This window comes from Centropristis striata, chromosome 9 (assembly GCF_030273125.1).
Source record: "Centropristis striata isolate RG_2023a ecotype Rhode Island chromosome 9, C.striata_1.0, whole genome shotgun sequence".
Lineage (NCBI taxonomy): Eukaryota > Metazoa > Chordata > Actinopteri > Perciformes > Serranidae > Centropristis > Centropristis striata.
The window spans coordinates 34,292,826-34,308,119 of NC_081525.1; the positions used below are offsets into that span (position 1 = coordinate 34,292,826).

The window sequence follows — 15,294 nt, forward strand, 5'->3', positions numbered from 1 at the left end:
TAATTAAAAGGAAAAATTTAGTAGGAAAGTAAATAATAAAGGGAATTATTTCAAAGGTAAACAAATAAAGACCCAAATTAAAACAGAAATATTTATTTGTCACATTTTTATCAATGTCTGACTACATGCATTTTTAATATCATTTTTGGTACATTTAATGTCATTACTGATTTATTGTGTCATGTGTATATTTTCGATTTTGGGAGTTTCCACCTCCATACTTGCAGGCTGGGCATAGTTATGTGTATGTGGCAATAATAAAGATATCATAAATAACAGCAAAGACTAATAATGATATTAGTTTAAATACTGAATTAAAACATTTTTATAAAGCATTTTTAAGTGATGACACATTTTGGTGTCTCAGATGTATTTCCTTTATTAGCCAGAGTTGCTCATGGACTCACTCATAGTGGCCCCAGTTTATTTGTTGACAGTAGATTCTAAATTAAAATTGTACTGTTGCTCTCCCCACATTTCCTTATGTTAGCAGCCAAGCAGGCATCCACATGTCCCCAGAACACTTGTAAAAGAAGTCATTTGGCAGTTTGCCTCTTTGCCTGCTAGTTAGGCTAAGTGGTAGTTATATTGTGTTGGCAGCTAATGGCCCTCATCTCCCCAGTCTTCCCTCCCTCTCCTCGTCTTCTCACTCCCCCACTTACTGCTGTGTCTTTTTAGCAGCGCCGTTGCCATTTCTCCAAGTGTTATCGATATCATTTTGGGTGTCAGGAGCTCATTATTCTGTGTCAGCTATTTTGGTGGAGGACAGTTGGGGCTGAATGGAGTGGGTGGGCTTCTGTGTGTATGCACATGCATTTGTGTATGAATGTGTGTGCGTATGGTGACCCTGCTGTCATACTGGGGAGAGGATAGGTGACATATCACAGAGCAGAGGGGGGGAGCAGTCCCCTGTAGTGGGACCAGACAAGCTGTTAGCTTCCAGTAAAAAATAAAACTGTGGTCACACCGTAAACCCACTGTAAGCACAATTTGTGAGCAGTTTGTGTAAATTTGTTGCAGCAGACAGAGGTCAGTGCCAATAAGGTACCAATGTAAGCAGGGAATGAAGCACACAATATCATAGCTTGTACTTTTGTAAATTCCCCCACTATGTTGTCTGCTACGGACATTGTTTTTATCAATTGTCTTTTATTACTTTTATTATCAATTGTCTTTTATTATTACTACTAAATAGATATATTATTGCATCTTTGTTATTCTGGTGGCATGGCTCCTAGTGTTTGTCTGAACTTGACTATATATGTAAGACATTTCCTCAATAGGTTCTGGTGCCAAAGGCCCTTTTTTTAAATATAAATACACAGCAATAACAAAGAGCACAGTGCTGCATTGTTTACACAATCAGCATGAAAAATAGTGATAAAAATAAAAGCAAGGAGATAATCTCAATATCATCTGCGTCTTCACTTCTTAAAGCAGGTGATAATTATCATTGAACCAATCATGATGAATCTAGGCATTACAAAAAATAATTCATTAAATAAATACAATCAATCACATTAAATACTGAGATGTGATGTTTAGATTCTATTCCAAGAAGCGATCTGCACACTGAAGTTTTCACACGCAGCTGGGGACAATATTGATTTCATGTATCTGTGTAAGAGAGTCTTGTTTGGTGGTTAAAAAAAGGTAGATCACTTTATTGTTTCACAGATATCATAGCTGTATTCTGTACCCAACATGTTGGCAGTACTGCTGGAAAACAGTTGCTCTTTTGAAAATAGTGACACCAAAGAAGAATAACATCCCCTGTTGTCACATGTTCCCACAATTAATTTAGCCGATTTTTAGGAAGATGGCTCAAGAATTTAATTCCCTCACTATTAGAAAGTTCCATTATTTCGGTTGCAATATACGATATGGCAATATATGACATGATTATAAACTCAGAGAAAAGAAGTTGCTGTTTGACAGTTTGATGATTAGTTGTACATAATCTTGATACAGAACCATATTTGCCCGCTGTGGTTTAGTATCTAGAAGACACTGTTAGGTAATCCTGCATTATGCTGTCAAACTTCTCTTGCATAAGAAAATGTGTATTTATTGTTTTTACTCTCTATTGACTACTAATGCTATTATGCAAGAACTTGACCAATATTCTCAGTTCAAATTGCTTTCTTTAATTGTTTGGTTTGGACGAGGTTTATGAAACTACCACTGTCTGCTATATAACTATATTTGCTAGTTTGTAGTTGCGGTGTGAAAAGACAGTTATCCACCCAAATTTAATTTCACAGTGTTTATTTGCTTCAAATTGTTGCTGAGTAAAAATGCAAATGTCCCATAAATGGTAATATCCCTGGCAATTACTCTGTAGAGCTTGGCTCATGCAGCACACACACACCTAAACCAAACTGACTGATTAAATAGTGCTGCACTGTCATTATGATCCCGCTGAGTAAACTCCTCTTAGTTGTCTTGTTTGATTAGAAATAAATCTTGAGGCTTTGGGAGATTTTCCTTTGAGCACCAATCCATCTCAGGTAGTTATTTAGTTAGCGATGTGACATGCAGTTAGAACTGCAGTGTCAAAGCCTGGTCTGAAGAAGGTTTTTCTCTGTGGCCATGTTGATGACTGCCTGTGAATACAAGAGGGTGTTGAGGAGGACCTAATCTCTTGCATAAATGATGAAGGCCTGATGAATATTTCAATGGAGCCTGTTTCCTTCCTCGTTTATTCTCCGCTCAGCTCTCAGGAAGCATGTTTGCCAAGGAAAGGTTATTTTAATTTGAACTCTCAAAGAAATTTGAAATTGCAAAAATGATTCATTAGGTTTTGTGTGCTTTTTTTTTTTTATTATTATTGCGGCTTCCTGCCTCCCCCACCCTCCCCTCTGTGTGTCAGCTATCCAGTAGCAGATTCACAGATGCTTTAGGTAAGATAGCTAGCTAGCTAGTTAGCTTAAGTATCTAACAGTTAGCATGCTGATTAACTTTGGGACAAGATGGCAGACCAAAACAGAGCAGAGCCTCAACGGTTTCGCATCCTTCTGCTTTGTTGTGGATGCAAAATGTGGAAGAGGTAAGAAGACCTTGTGTGTACTTCATGACCTCCTCTGTGTGTATTATTAGAGAGAAAAATGATCTTGGTCAGTTTTTTTTTTGTGTCCCTTAGCAGATGAAACACACGCATGACGCTATACGTCTGTGTGTGAGAGGTTGAAGGGAATGTGTGTGTATGGGTATTTGTGTTTTGTAGGCACATGCCACAATTTGTGCATGTGTGTGTGTCTGTGTCTGGCAGTGCTAGTTTAATAAGGTCTAGAGTCTGCTCTGTGCCGCGGGGACTCACAGCTTAGGCGATGGGCTTACCTCAGAATGAAACCAATCTGTTTAGCCTGCTCTTCTCCCCTGCAAAACGCTCCATTTTCTCTGTCCATAAAGTTAAATGACATTTTCCTCCCCGCACCCTTATGCCATGTCAAGTACCTCCAGAGATGTTGCAGGCCGACCTGGATGTCACGAGTGTGTGTGTGTTGAGAGAGAAAGAGACCTCTGAAGGCAGAAGCAAACACAGAGACATCCACATTTCAACCCCTGTACGGCTTGAAGGACCTGCTTCTATAAGAAGACAGCTGCTTTGAAAACATCACTGATAAAAGCAGTCAAGATGAAGGGATATTAGACTTGAAACAAGAGTGTTTTGTTTATATATGAACCAGCAGGCCTCTTCAGGCAGATGGGACATTTTTTCCCCTCTGAATGCATTTGATATTTTGAGTAGCTATATTTGTACTATAGAGCACAACGAGTGATCCGATTTTTCAAAGTAAATCTTGAACAGAACTCCACCCACACACGCACCAAATGGCTCGTCGGTCTGCCATAAATGACTGATAAGATGTTCCTTCTTTGCTTGGAAGGACAGAGTAACACTTCCACTCAGTTTACCCTCTATCTCTGTCTATTTAGGAGTCTAGCTGCCTGCCAGCAGTAGCCCGGGACTGTGTCCAAACATAATCATGATATTAGCTAGATCCTTATTTATGTGTCCCTACCCCTTCCATTTCTCCTCTCTCTCTCTCTTTCTCTCTCTCCCTCTCTCTCTCTCTCTCTCTTTCTCACTCACTCTCTCACACACACATGCACACACATCTCTCTCATCCTTCTGCTCAGCCCTATTACATATGCATCCATCCTTCCCACTCCACACATTTCCAATCTTCCCCAGTTAGCTACAACAAACATTACATTTACATATTGATTTCGTAGTTTTAGTCAATGTAAATATGCTGTCATTACAGTAAATTTGAGCTTCTGTTAACATAAGCTCGTCCAGATCTGCGCAGATTAAGGGTGTGATTGCATAATTAATGTGTGCGCTACATATTAATTCCCCCATCCCTCTCGTTCTCTCAACTCTTCCTCCTCTCCTTGGGTTCTGAGCCCTGATTAAGTGCCTGCTTCGGCCCTTAAGCCTCCCATTGATATTCAGCCTCACAGACCCAGCGTTTGCTCAAAACGCTACTTAACCTCACAGCTTATTGTAAATGAAGCTTCCAAAAGTTGATTCCCCCACCTCCTCCTCTCTACGTGAGGCACACAAAGTCTGCGTTTGCGTCGCTCACAGCGTCTCTGTCACAGCTGTAAGCTACAGAGTGAGCTACGGTGCCAGTCCAGAAAGATTGACCCTTCAGGGCGTCTTGGACAGACCGAGTCCTCACTACCGGGTCTCTGCTCACAATTCAGCATATGACATCCACTGTGAGAGACTGAACATCACAGACCAGTGGTGACGTGTAAACAGCTAGCATCTGTGTATTTTGCCCACCAGAGAATGTTGTTTATGTTGTGAGAAAAATAATTAGAAACTGAACATTTTTAGCACAGTATTACTCAGGATGCAGGATATGGATTTTTTCTTTCAGCCACTACTGATTACCAATAATTACCTGCTTCACATGGCCAATACCAATAAGATAACTGAATTTGATATTTTTTAAGAAAAGGTCCATGACCTGTAGTTTATGCATGGCTAAGATGTACTCAGCAAAGATGGGTGATTTATTATAACATAGCTCTGACCGAACCAGATCTACTGACATCACTGTTGTTAACACAAGACTCTCTTCAAATGTTCATTAATTATTTCTAGTAAAGTTCATACAAAAAAAATCACAAGCTTTTATAGAGAATGTTGCAAAGAAGTCAAATTAATGTAATTGACGTAATCTCTCAAACCACAGATCAATGTATGAAATACTCAATACAAAAGTAAAGGCTTTTCTAGAACTAAAATGCTCTGAATAATAAGTAGGCAAATAAAATGCAATTAAAAAAGACACATAGTAGATTGTTTAGCTTTATAAAACAAACTTAAAGGGTTGGGGGACAGCTATGTTGAGTCATGAAACGCAATTTGGCTTTTTATTTTCGTTTTTTATTATGTATCAGTTCATTATCAAGATAACACATAATGATATAAATTTCCCATTTTGGCCCAGTATATACTGTGCATGTCTAGTTATTTTGATTTCAATATATTTATTGATTGTTTATATTGATTATTGTTTATTATTCATGCAGTTGGACATGAGATAAATGACTGTAATGTCATGTTTTTAATACTACTGTGAGTGTCTCTCTGCTCTGTTTAACTATCCATTTGTCAGTTTACCTGTGTGTTATAATTCTATGAATTTCAATTAAAATGGAAGAATGTTTCACCTTGTTGAAATTGATTTAGATGGAGATAGTAGCTTAGTTATCAACCACAGAATCATCTTCAGGTGTCTGGCAGAGCTTACAGTTACCTGTAATTGATATGAACTTATATGACTTGTAATTGATATGACTCTAATCACTATACAGTCATGTTTCAGAAGCTAGACAGAGGCAGTGAAGTATAGCAGTAATACAGCAGTAATCCAGCAGCATCTGCTGAAGAGGAAGTGTATCATGATGCACAATAATAGCTCTTCATTTCATCATTTCAGGGTTCATACAAAGCCTTGAAAGTCTGGAAAATTAAAAAATTATGATTGAATTTGACTATACTCCTTGAAAAATGCTTGATTTTCCAATATAACCTGGTGTTTCATCTGCACAGTCATACATATAAACCAAAAATATTTTAATATTTGAAATGAAATAATCCTGTTGCCATATATATATATCTCCTGTGGACCCCTACTCTAAGAAAGTAAGATAAGTTAATATGGACAGCTGGTAAAATGACTATATACATTGATTTCTGGGGGTATAAAGTAATTATTTAAACTGTATTATTCCCAGTTTAATTTTTATACAGTTTTGATGTGATGACAAAGGTTTCAAGAAACTGGAAATTGTTGGTTTAGGTATCTGGAAAGTGCTTGAAATTTGCTTGAATTTCACCCCTTAAAGCTACACGAACCCTGGCATTTGCTTCTTTGACTTGAGAGTGAAAACTGTAGTTTTGTAGAAATGTAGTTGTTGACTTGTTGACCTAAATAAACCCTGCACATGTGGTCAGTTTGGGCTGCTGTATGTCAAAATAAAATCTTGCTTTTCAGGCATCTTTAAGGGTTTGTTGTTAGGAAGGTGCTAAAACTTCTTCTGTGTTTATTTCGTAATCGCTGCCAGGTTTGTTAGCAACAAGGCAGATTGATGGACTCCATGCTGTTACTGTGCAGGTGGTCATAGCTGTGGTAGACTGCTGTGCTGAGCGCAGCTCTGGCCAGGCGTGTTAAGACACAACAAGTGAAGTGGGCGACTTGCCCCAAGAGGAGCACTCACCTCCTAGTTGACAAGTTTCAGCTTGCCCTTTACTTGACTGAGTGGCTTTTAGTAATAATGTTTGTTTTTCTGTGTCCCCGTCTTTTCTTCCTCATTACTCTGCCTGGCCTCTTTTATATATTCTCTTTTCTGCATTGATTTTCACTTTTTTAAAATTCTCCTACTGTGTTTATCCATATTTCTTACTGTTTTATTTGTTCCCTCCTTATTCAGTGGTCTCCAAGAGTCGTTAAACCAGAACTTTCTGCTGGTCATCAGCCACCGCGAGGCCCAGAGGGACTACAGTCTCAACTTCCCTGGCTCCAGAACCATACAGGAGGTAGGACACAGACCATACTGTACATCACAAAGTCACTTTACACGGCCTGACACACACAAAAGCTCTCAGTAACTCACCCACAGACTCGCATACATAATATTATTGTACCTGCTTCTAGTCTCCCTTAACACAGCTTTCATTCCATTTGCCAAACATTGCTAGTCTATCTCAGCCATCGATTTATTATTCATCACAAATGATCACATTTCAGAGCACATAATTACTCTCACAGCTGCGGTCTGGTACAACCCCCTCTTTTTCTCCCCACTCCCCCTGTGCTGCGTCTTTCTCCCTCTCTCTCAGCAGTCTAGGAGGCGGTTTTAAATACTGAACATTGTTTGATCTGGGCATGCGGGAGAAATGCAAAGAGACAGAGACATTCATTCTCCTCATCTGAAACTAAACAGTAGATTCGGCGGCCGATGAAATATTTATAGTAACTCATACTGGACCCAGTGTGAAGGCAGTACACCTCACTGTCCATCGCTTATTACTATCACAACTGAAAATGGATTAAAGCTTGAAAAGCAAGAGAATATATGTGTGTGCTTGCAGATGAGAAAGTGTGCGTATGTCTGTGTCAATGTTTGGTCCAATGGGAGTTTAAGTCAGCCCTTCCCACACACATGTTACACATGCACTTGTACAGTCCTGCTCTAACCCCCCCTGCAGAGAGAGACCTGAGCAGGCATCATTTGTTATTCACAGTGAGTAGCCTGCTGTCACAGGTGAGGGGAAATAATCTCCCCAAAGGCTGATCAGGTAGGATAGAGAAGTCACACTATTGATTTTACCTCACATCTTAAGTAATCAGTATTTCCTGTAAATATGGGATTGTAAATATCAGTCTTAATTCCTGGTTTAATACCTGTGGCAGCTTTACACAATTTCAGTCATTACTTGTTATGGGGAGACACTACAGCTGAACAAAGTAAAAGTAATAACTAAGATATCTATGATATTTCTTTAATTCATAACTTGCATCAAGAAACTTGTTTTCTGAACTGTTATGTTTAAATATGCCAGTGAAGCATCATCTTAAAATATAATATGTGCTGATTTTCATGTATTTTCAGAAGATAAATCTGAGCCAGGTCTAAAATTCTTTGTTGAAATATTAGAGCAAAATTATTTTACAGAGGGGATTTTCGGATCTCTTTATCACTCTATAAATCATAAAATAGTGTCAAAAGCCTTAAAAACAATATTTTGATCGGTTTATATAAATTCGGGTATGCCAGTACGAGAAAAAAATCAATTTGAGAAAAACAATTTTAAAGAATTAAGTAAAAAAAACAACAAAATCTCCCAGTCGATAACAGACATTAAGACAATATTTTTTTGTATAACAATTTTTCCTAAAATGTTATGACTCCGTATGCAAATAAGGCATTATTCAATGTTAATCTTTGATAATTTAGGAGAAATCTACAGACCTAAATGTGTGATTTGGATAATTTATTTCCACTTGTCTAGAAGAAGACATTTCATCAAGGCAAAATTGAAATGATAGAAAATACACGCTCATCCTCTTGGCCAAAAGGATGGATGCTGGATCCAAGAAATAAATAGCTAAAAAGAAAAACGTAAGCAGCCAAAAATCTCATAATTGACCAGTGGATGAAAGAGATATTTTTGCCAGTAGTGTCTTGTCGTGAAGTTCTTTGGTCACTGCGGCCTCTGCAGCTCGGGCCCGGCTCCTCGTTGCGGGTGAAGATTACACTAATAATAATCAGGCTACTAGCAGGGCTTGTAATGGTGCTAATTGAACAGATTAGTACAACCGACATGTGAACTGGAGGAGGCAGCTTGCCTCTCTAGTTTTCTCCCTCTCCTCCCACCTTGCTCTTTCCTTTTCCTCCTCCCTCCGTCATGTCTCTCTTTCCTTCTCACCCTCTTCTCAGGCAGATGGTTTTGATGAGCACCCACTGTGAACCTTAAGTGTTTCTGCTGGGATTACAAACACTGGGGAGGGGTCCCTGTGGTGTGGGAGGGGGGAACCATGGACACAGAAAGGAGGCAAAGGACTGTTGGCTTGGTGGGGGTGCTGTAAGAGGCCATAGGGGATGGAGAAGGGACAATGTGGGCTTAAACAGGCCTCCATGTCGTGGTCTTTTCCTTACGCATGCTTGTCTTTAGGCATCTCAAGGCCCCCTGCAGGGAAAATGAGGCCCAGAACTTTAACCTGGATAGATCTGGACTCTGTTTGCCCCATGTTGACCATGCTCTTTATATATTTACTCTTTAGCCAGGGAACTGGTGCCTGTCCTTAATTTTATATTCCAGTAAATAATACGTCATTAAATATACATATATGTAGTATGTAAGGAATGATTCAAAAGTTTCAGTGAGTAGAGCTACAGGTGCAACCGCAGTCAGTAGACGCAGTAAGTAGTAATTGTTGTTGACCTCCGAGAAGTTGCTTTTGCAGCATGTGTGATGCTCATAATTAAGAAGAGTTAGGTTGTGATTTTTTTTTTTTTGCTTAAATCAATAATAAAGCACACAAACAAGAGGGGGACTGTATTTCTGTCATCATAAGAAGACCAAAGAATGCAACAAAGAAGTAACACCATATTCAGGCAGCCTGACTCCCCTTTCTGCTCATACTGTGTCCACTCACAGACACATATGGACTCCACTACAGAGCACCTTTCTCTCCCCATTCTCTCTTTTGTCTTAACTGAAGACTAGCCGATGGTCCCTGCTTGTGCATATCAATAGGGATAGAGTCCTATCTTCTTGTTTGTCTTTGCCAAAGGCTCTGGCTTTGCCTTGTGGCTCTCAGGGAGCGGCCCTTGCCCCTCCCTTTCTATTCCTTCATTCTCCATCTCTCTCTCCCAGTGTCCCTTCTCTACCCTCTTTCTTCTCCATCTCTAGAGCGCAGGGCTGTGTAGACTCTGATTGGCATTACCAGACAAGAGTGTGGGGGTAAGTTGCTGGCTAGCTTCTGAGCTAAGCTGGAGAGCAAATGTTTGCCAGGGAAGTACAGGGTAGAATAGGGATGGCTGCTGGTTTCGGGTCGTCCGTGACCAGACCAGTTGTCCTGGGGATTTCCCTCCTCTGCTACCCCCCGGGGCTGGGCCTGGGCCCCATCTCTACTCCGCAGCTGGGAGACATATAGGAACCAAATGCAGACAGGGCGACAGAGCTGAGAAAGGGAAGGTTGGATCGAAAAAAGGAATGAAAGAAAGGCATCTGGTGCCTAGGGGAGGCGAAGAAAGAGAGCGAGAGAGAGAGAGAGCTTGTGACTGTTTAACGGAAACCTTTCCTTCTCTTTGATTTGCTTCCAGCCAGGGATTACAGGCAATTGGCATTTACAATGATTGGATCATTAATTTTGCCGTGAGGCGTATTGCCCAGCAGCTCAGCACCGCAGCCAGTCGAGCTAATGTTGTGTATAACTGGCTCGTACACCCCTGCCTCATCAGGAACGGCAACACATAAATCAGCAGCACTGTATTTGTTACTAAGACTTTGATTTGAATCCTGTTTTGCCCTGTTAAAGATATTACCTTAACTTTTTAGCTTCTATATGTCCAAGTCAAGTTGGTGGATACTTTTCATCATGGGCCGCTGGAATTTTTTCTCCATTAGTGCCATGTTCTTCCTATTAGAACAGCTCGGTGTCATACAATAACATTCCCACAATGCTCCAATATTTTAGTTGTAGCTGTTAATTCTTAGCAAAATTTGCTATTTAAAATGAGTTACTCAGATTCATAGATTAAATGTAATTGTTTTAAATTGTTGCAGTCTAACTTATCAATAAGATGGCTGGTGTGGCAGACAGGGGGCAGCATTAGACAGTATTTCTCCTGGCTGCTGGCTGCTGTGGCCAACACATTGCAATGCTTTGTAACTGAGGGCTGCAACAAAAACTTTGGCTACCTGGAGAGGCTAGAGCAAGGCCGTGGGACACCCTGGTTGCTATATGTTCTAAATTACTTGTTGTTTTTGATATGTTTGCATCAGACTTTCATTATAGCACCATACTTTTCATATGGTCAGAGAAGGCCTGTGCGAGTGTCTGCCCTCAGATTGTGGTAGTGTGGTTGCAGGTGGGCAGGCCTGTGTGTGTGTAGCTGTGTTGTCTTTCTGTGTTGAGATCAGGTTGTCCTCTGCCAGGTGCCTTTCAATGTCTGTCTCCGCTCTCCTCCTCCACCTCTCACCTTCATTCTCTCTGTGGTGGGCGTTAGTTTGTTGTTTCTCTGATGCTGCTTTAACCTCTGACTGCAGCCTCTTCATTACTAGTGTTTATGCCTCTCCTTTCCTCCCTTTTCCCCTCTATTCATCGGCTGGCCAGCCGGTCAGTCAAATCCCTGTAGTCCGGCTGGTCAAACACAGATATTACACTCTGTAATAACACTGGCCACCCGCTCTGACCCCAGCCTGCTATCCTGGCCATAGCTTCTCTTCATAAGGATAGGCAGCGAGCAGTGTGGTGTGGGATTTACGATAGAAAGACAAAGGAGGGACTGTGCCACTCATTTATTATTGTTCTTTTATTTGTTTCTCAGCTTGTTTGTACTGCAAATTGCTTTGCCGTGCCAGGCCCAGCTCAAATAAAATATAATTTCTTTGAGAGATTGATAACTTGGATATAATATTTACTGTTGCCTTGATATAGGGATAAATTCAGGTTTAAATATCAACATTTCTGAAAGCAGCCCATAGTGTGTTTGTGCTCTGAGACACCCACACAAGTACATACAGATGCAAAGTGTGGTAATATTAGATTATTAAGTTGAAAGCGCCCAGGCAAAGTCTGCCCCCCTCCCAGTCTTCTTAGCTCAGTGTTTTGCAGCTGCTTTCCTGCTTTGCCTGACATTGGCTTTGACTTTGTGTTTGTAGCGTATTTAAGTTTCCACCTCCATGACCAGCAGCCCTGCATATGCCCAAGGATCCATCTCTCTTCAGTGCTTTTTACAAAGACAGGATTTCACCCGTGTGTAGAAGGATCTTTGCTCCACAATTGACAGTTTTCTCAGCATCAGTGTCCAGCCCCGCAGGCCCGAAGGGCAGAATTCTGCTGAACAAATGCACGAGAATCCACGGCCGCCAGCGCTCAGACGCCGACGGGGGCTTTGATCACCTTCGGCTGGCGCACATCAGGCTGGCGTTAGGGCTTTAAACCAACAACCCACTGGACGGTGTAACACGGCGCTCGGCGGGACAGGCGCTGCTGGCTGCTAACTGTTTAAAAGCACGGAATGTTATTAAGTGATGCAGATACAGCGTCCGCGCATGAATGGGAAAAGAGAAATACTGTTCATTTCAGAGCGTGGGGCTGTTGTTGCTGGGCATTAGCTGTGGCATCTGAAGAATGCTGATAATACTCTTTTATTTTTTTCTCCTCCTCTCTCCTTTTGACTCATCTCCTTCTTCACTCTCTGCCTCCATCCAACTTTTGCAGCTAAATGGAGGATGCTTTAATGCTGCCCTGGCTATTATTTACAGCATTGCATTTACTGTAAAATGATTTGTGGTAATAGTTTCCACTTCCCGTTTTGATATTAGTTAATAAAAAACAAAATGGTTAAGAGCATACTGTATGATGGCTTTTATTGAGTTAAAATTTCCTGTTTTTAGTTAAATCATTGATGTGCCTGAATAAATATGAGTCTGTACATAGTCTTTTCAGGAAAAATATTATTGTTATGCAGTGCCTTTGGGGTAGTAGTTATAGACATATATTTCTTAATAAACATTTTATAAATTTAAATATTTAAATATCCACATTCTCAGTGGAAATGTAGTTGAGCTCTCTAAAATCTATTTGTATTTTATCTTTGTGTATCACAGCTATTCTGCAGGTCTGATTTTTGTACCTTAAATTTACCCTTATTAATGTGTCTTCCCTTTATGTTTGCAGGTGAAGAGGAACATTTCAGACTTGACCAACATCCCAGTCCGGCATCAACAGTGGGAGGGATGGCCCGTGTCAGCATCTGATGACTCTGTAAGAAGCACAATCACACACATTAAAGACAAATTTAACTTTTTTCTTCTACCCAGACTTACTAGAACAGTTGTATGGGGAAATAATCTGCATCTATGGTATTCTCTCTGTATACTGTAAATGCCATCTTTATATTGTCCTCACTGGTTCATCATCTAAGATAGATAAGAACTAATAAAATGTCAGGCCAAAATGGTGCCCACGATCCACAGATTTACATTAGTGGAAACTGTTCCACACTTAGCAAACCATGCCGAAACCATCTGTCAGAAGCATGAGAGTAAGATGTTGAAGCTAATTAAGATGTCAAAGACGGTTCCCATCCCGTGTCCTCTATCTGTGGACATTAAAGCTCACATCATTGAGTCCCGCTGACCTCTCCCGTCCCAGGGTCGCTCTTCCCAGCCATTCACCCTGCACACAGTCAAGCTGATCTGAAGCAGCCCTCACACAGAACCTTGAGGAACCTCTGACCCCTTTTGTCTCACCCCTTCTTTGACAGCCAATGTGTTCCCATGCTAATTGTATGGGATGGTTTATCATGCTACATTGAGGAGCTGTTGTGCACACATTCTTGTGTTAACCCCTAGCTAACGTTTTCCTTTTAGATCTATGTGATTGTTGTTTGGTTTGGAGTAATAGTATTGTTTCTTTTTTTCTAAGTGATATCATGTGTGTCTTGACAGAACTGGCTCTACTGTAGCAACTAGACTACAGATGTTTCATTTGTGGTAGTGTCCACTAATGATTAATAAGTTTTCTATATACAGTAATCTGGTGGATACAGTCTATTCTAAATGTGTCCCTGTTATTCATGTTTCAAAAACTCAGAAGTGAATGAACAATACCTGCACCTGTTTTCCTGACCTTGAGGAAAAGCTTTTAAGATTAACAGTGAAAGCAAATACATTACACCGTTAATGTGCCTAAAAGGGCAAAGGACAAAAGGTTATGCATCCTGTCCCTACAGGAGATTATTTGCTTTATTTTGTTCCACTACAGCTCTGAGCAGACAATTGTAAAGCCGATAACCACCGAACAAACCATACCGCTATGATGCAGATTTATCATTGTTGGCATTATCTTTGTAGGCATCCAGTCATGTAATCAGTAAACAGCATGGGATTGAAACAGAAATACAAATCTTTGTCTAAATCTGAAAGCACATTGTGGGCATGTGGTGACCTCAATATTGTGCTCATGTGTTACGGCACCAAGTGATGTACTTTTCCTGTTTGCAACCGCAACATGCAGCTTGTGCTTCATGAACTTCCATTTTTACATTAACACAGGAAGAGAGCGACAGACAGTTCTAGAAACTATCTTTAGGAGGTTGGTGTGTCCCCTATTGTAAATTTTTGAGAGATATTAAAGCATCCACATTTTTCGCTACAGATGCAGTTGAAAAATTCTAAGACGAGTACATTATGAAAGAAAGATAATCAATACTCAGTAGAGGGTGTAGGCATATCCATCCCTATTTTTCTATGCAGTTAAGCTAATAAAACAAACAAAGAAACCTCTCTGATGGTTTATTAGATTCAGAGAAGAACCGTTGTTCAGCAATGTCAGTCACTTGGCTCCAAAACTGTTTAACTGAACTCGAACATTAGTACCATTTGTCTTTTGGTTACACAGTAATCATGTTGGACTTAGGATCGTCCTTAGCTGACAGCATTTCCTGGTTGACAGATACTATCTGAGTATTATCTTGTACTGCATCAGTCGGCCACTTCCACCATTGAGGCTTTGTAAAATCTTTGTAAAATCATTACCCATGCATATTTGCTCAACCAATCTCTGTCTTATGTTAAGATAAGTTGGGATAAAGTAAATTCTTCCATTTATTACCTTTGTATTTTTGTGATTTGCGTCTTGTTATCAGTGATCCTTAGTTTGCCCCTCCAGGTAGCCGTGGATATGATTGCCATGGATCATGAATAGATTGCTGCTCATTGTGCCATCACAGGCTCGGTTGGCACCTGGCTAACACACATCTGCAGCGTCTGTGTCCTGGATGAGGAGATATTAAAAAGCACAGAGACAGAAGTGTAATAATGGCCTCTGCTCTAGCCACAGCCCTCTTATTGAAACGTCTGAAGGTATTAACAGAGAAAGCCCAGGGCTTGGCTGGCCTAGCAGGCGGGTAGGGAGCCAGTGTTAGTGTCTAGCTCATTAGCCCAGTCTCATCTCCCGGGGTTTGGGCCAATAAACATGGCAGCCAGAGGCCCCAGATTACGTTTAGCTCCGCACACTAGCCCGCTTTCAG

General features: G+C 40.6%; 1 protein-coding gene across 1 annotated transcript in view; it reads left to right on the top strand.

Annotated features, from left to right (window-relative positions):
* The window catches only part of faf1 (Fas (TNFRSF6) associated factor 1), a 69,118-nt gene that overhangs the window by 13,251 nt on the left and 40,573 nt on the right, over positions 1-15,294 (top strand). Inside the window, exons 7-8 of the mRNA XM_059341615.1 lie at positions 6,958-7,063; positions 12,939-13,025. Coding sequence (XP_059197598.1) covers positions 6,958-7,063; positions 12,939-13,025 — 193 coding nt within the window. The remainder of the gene's footprint in view (positions 1-6,957; positions 7,064-12,938; positions 13,026-15,294) is intronic.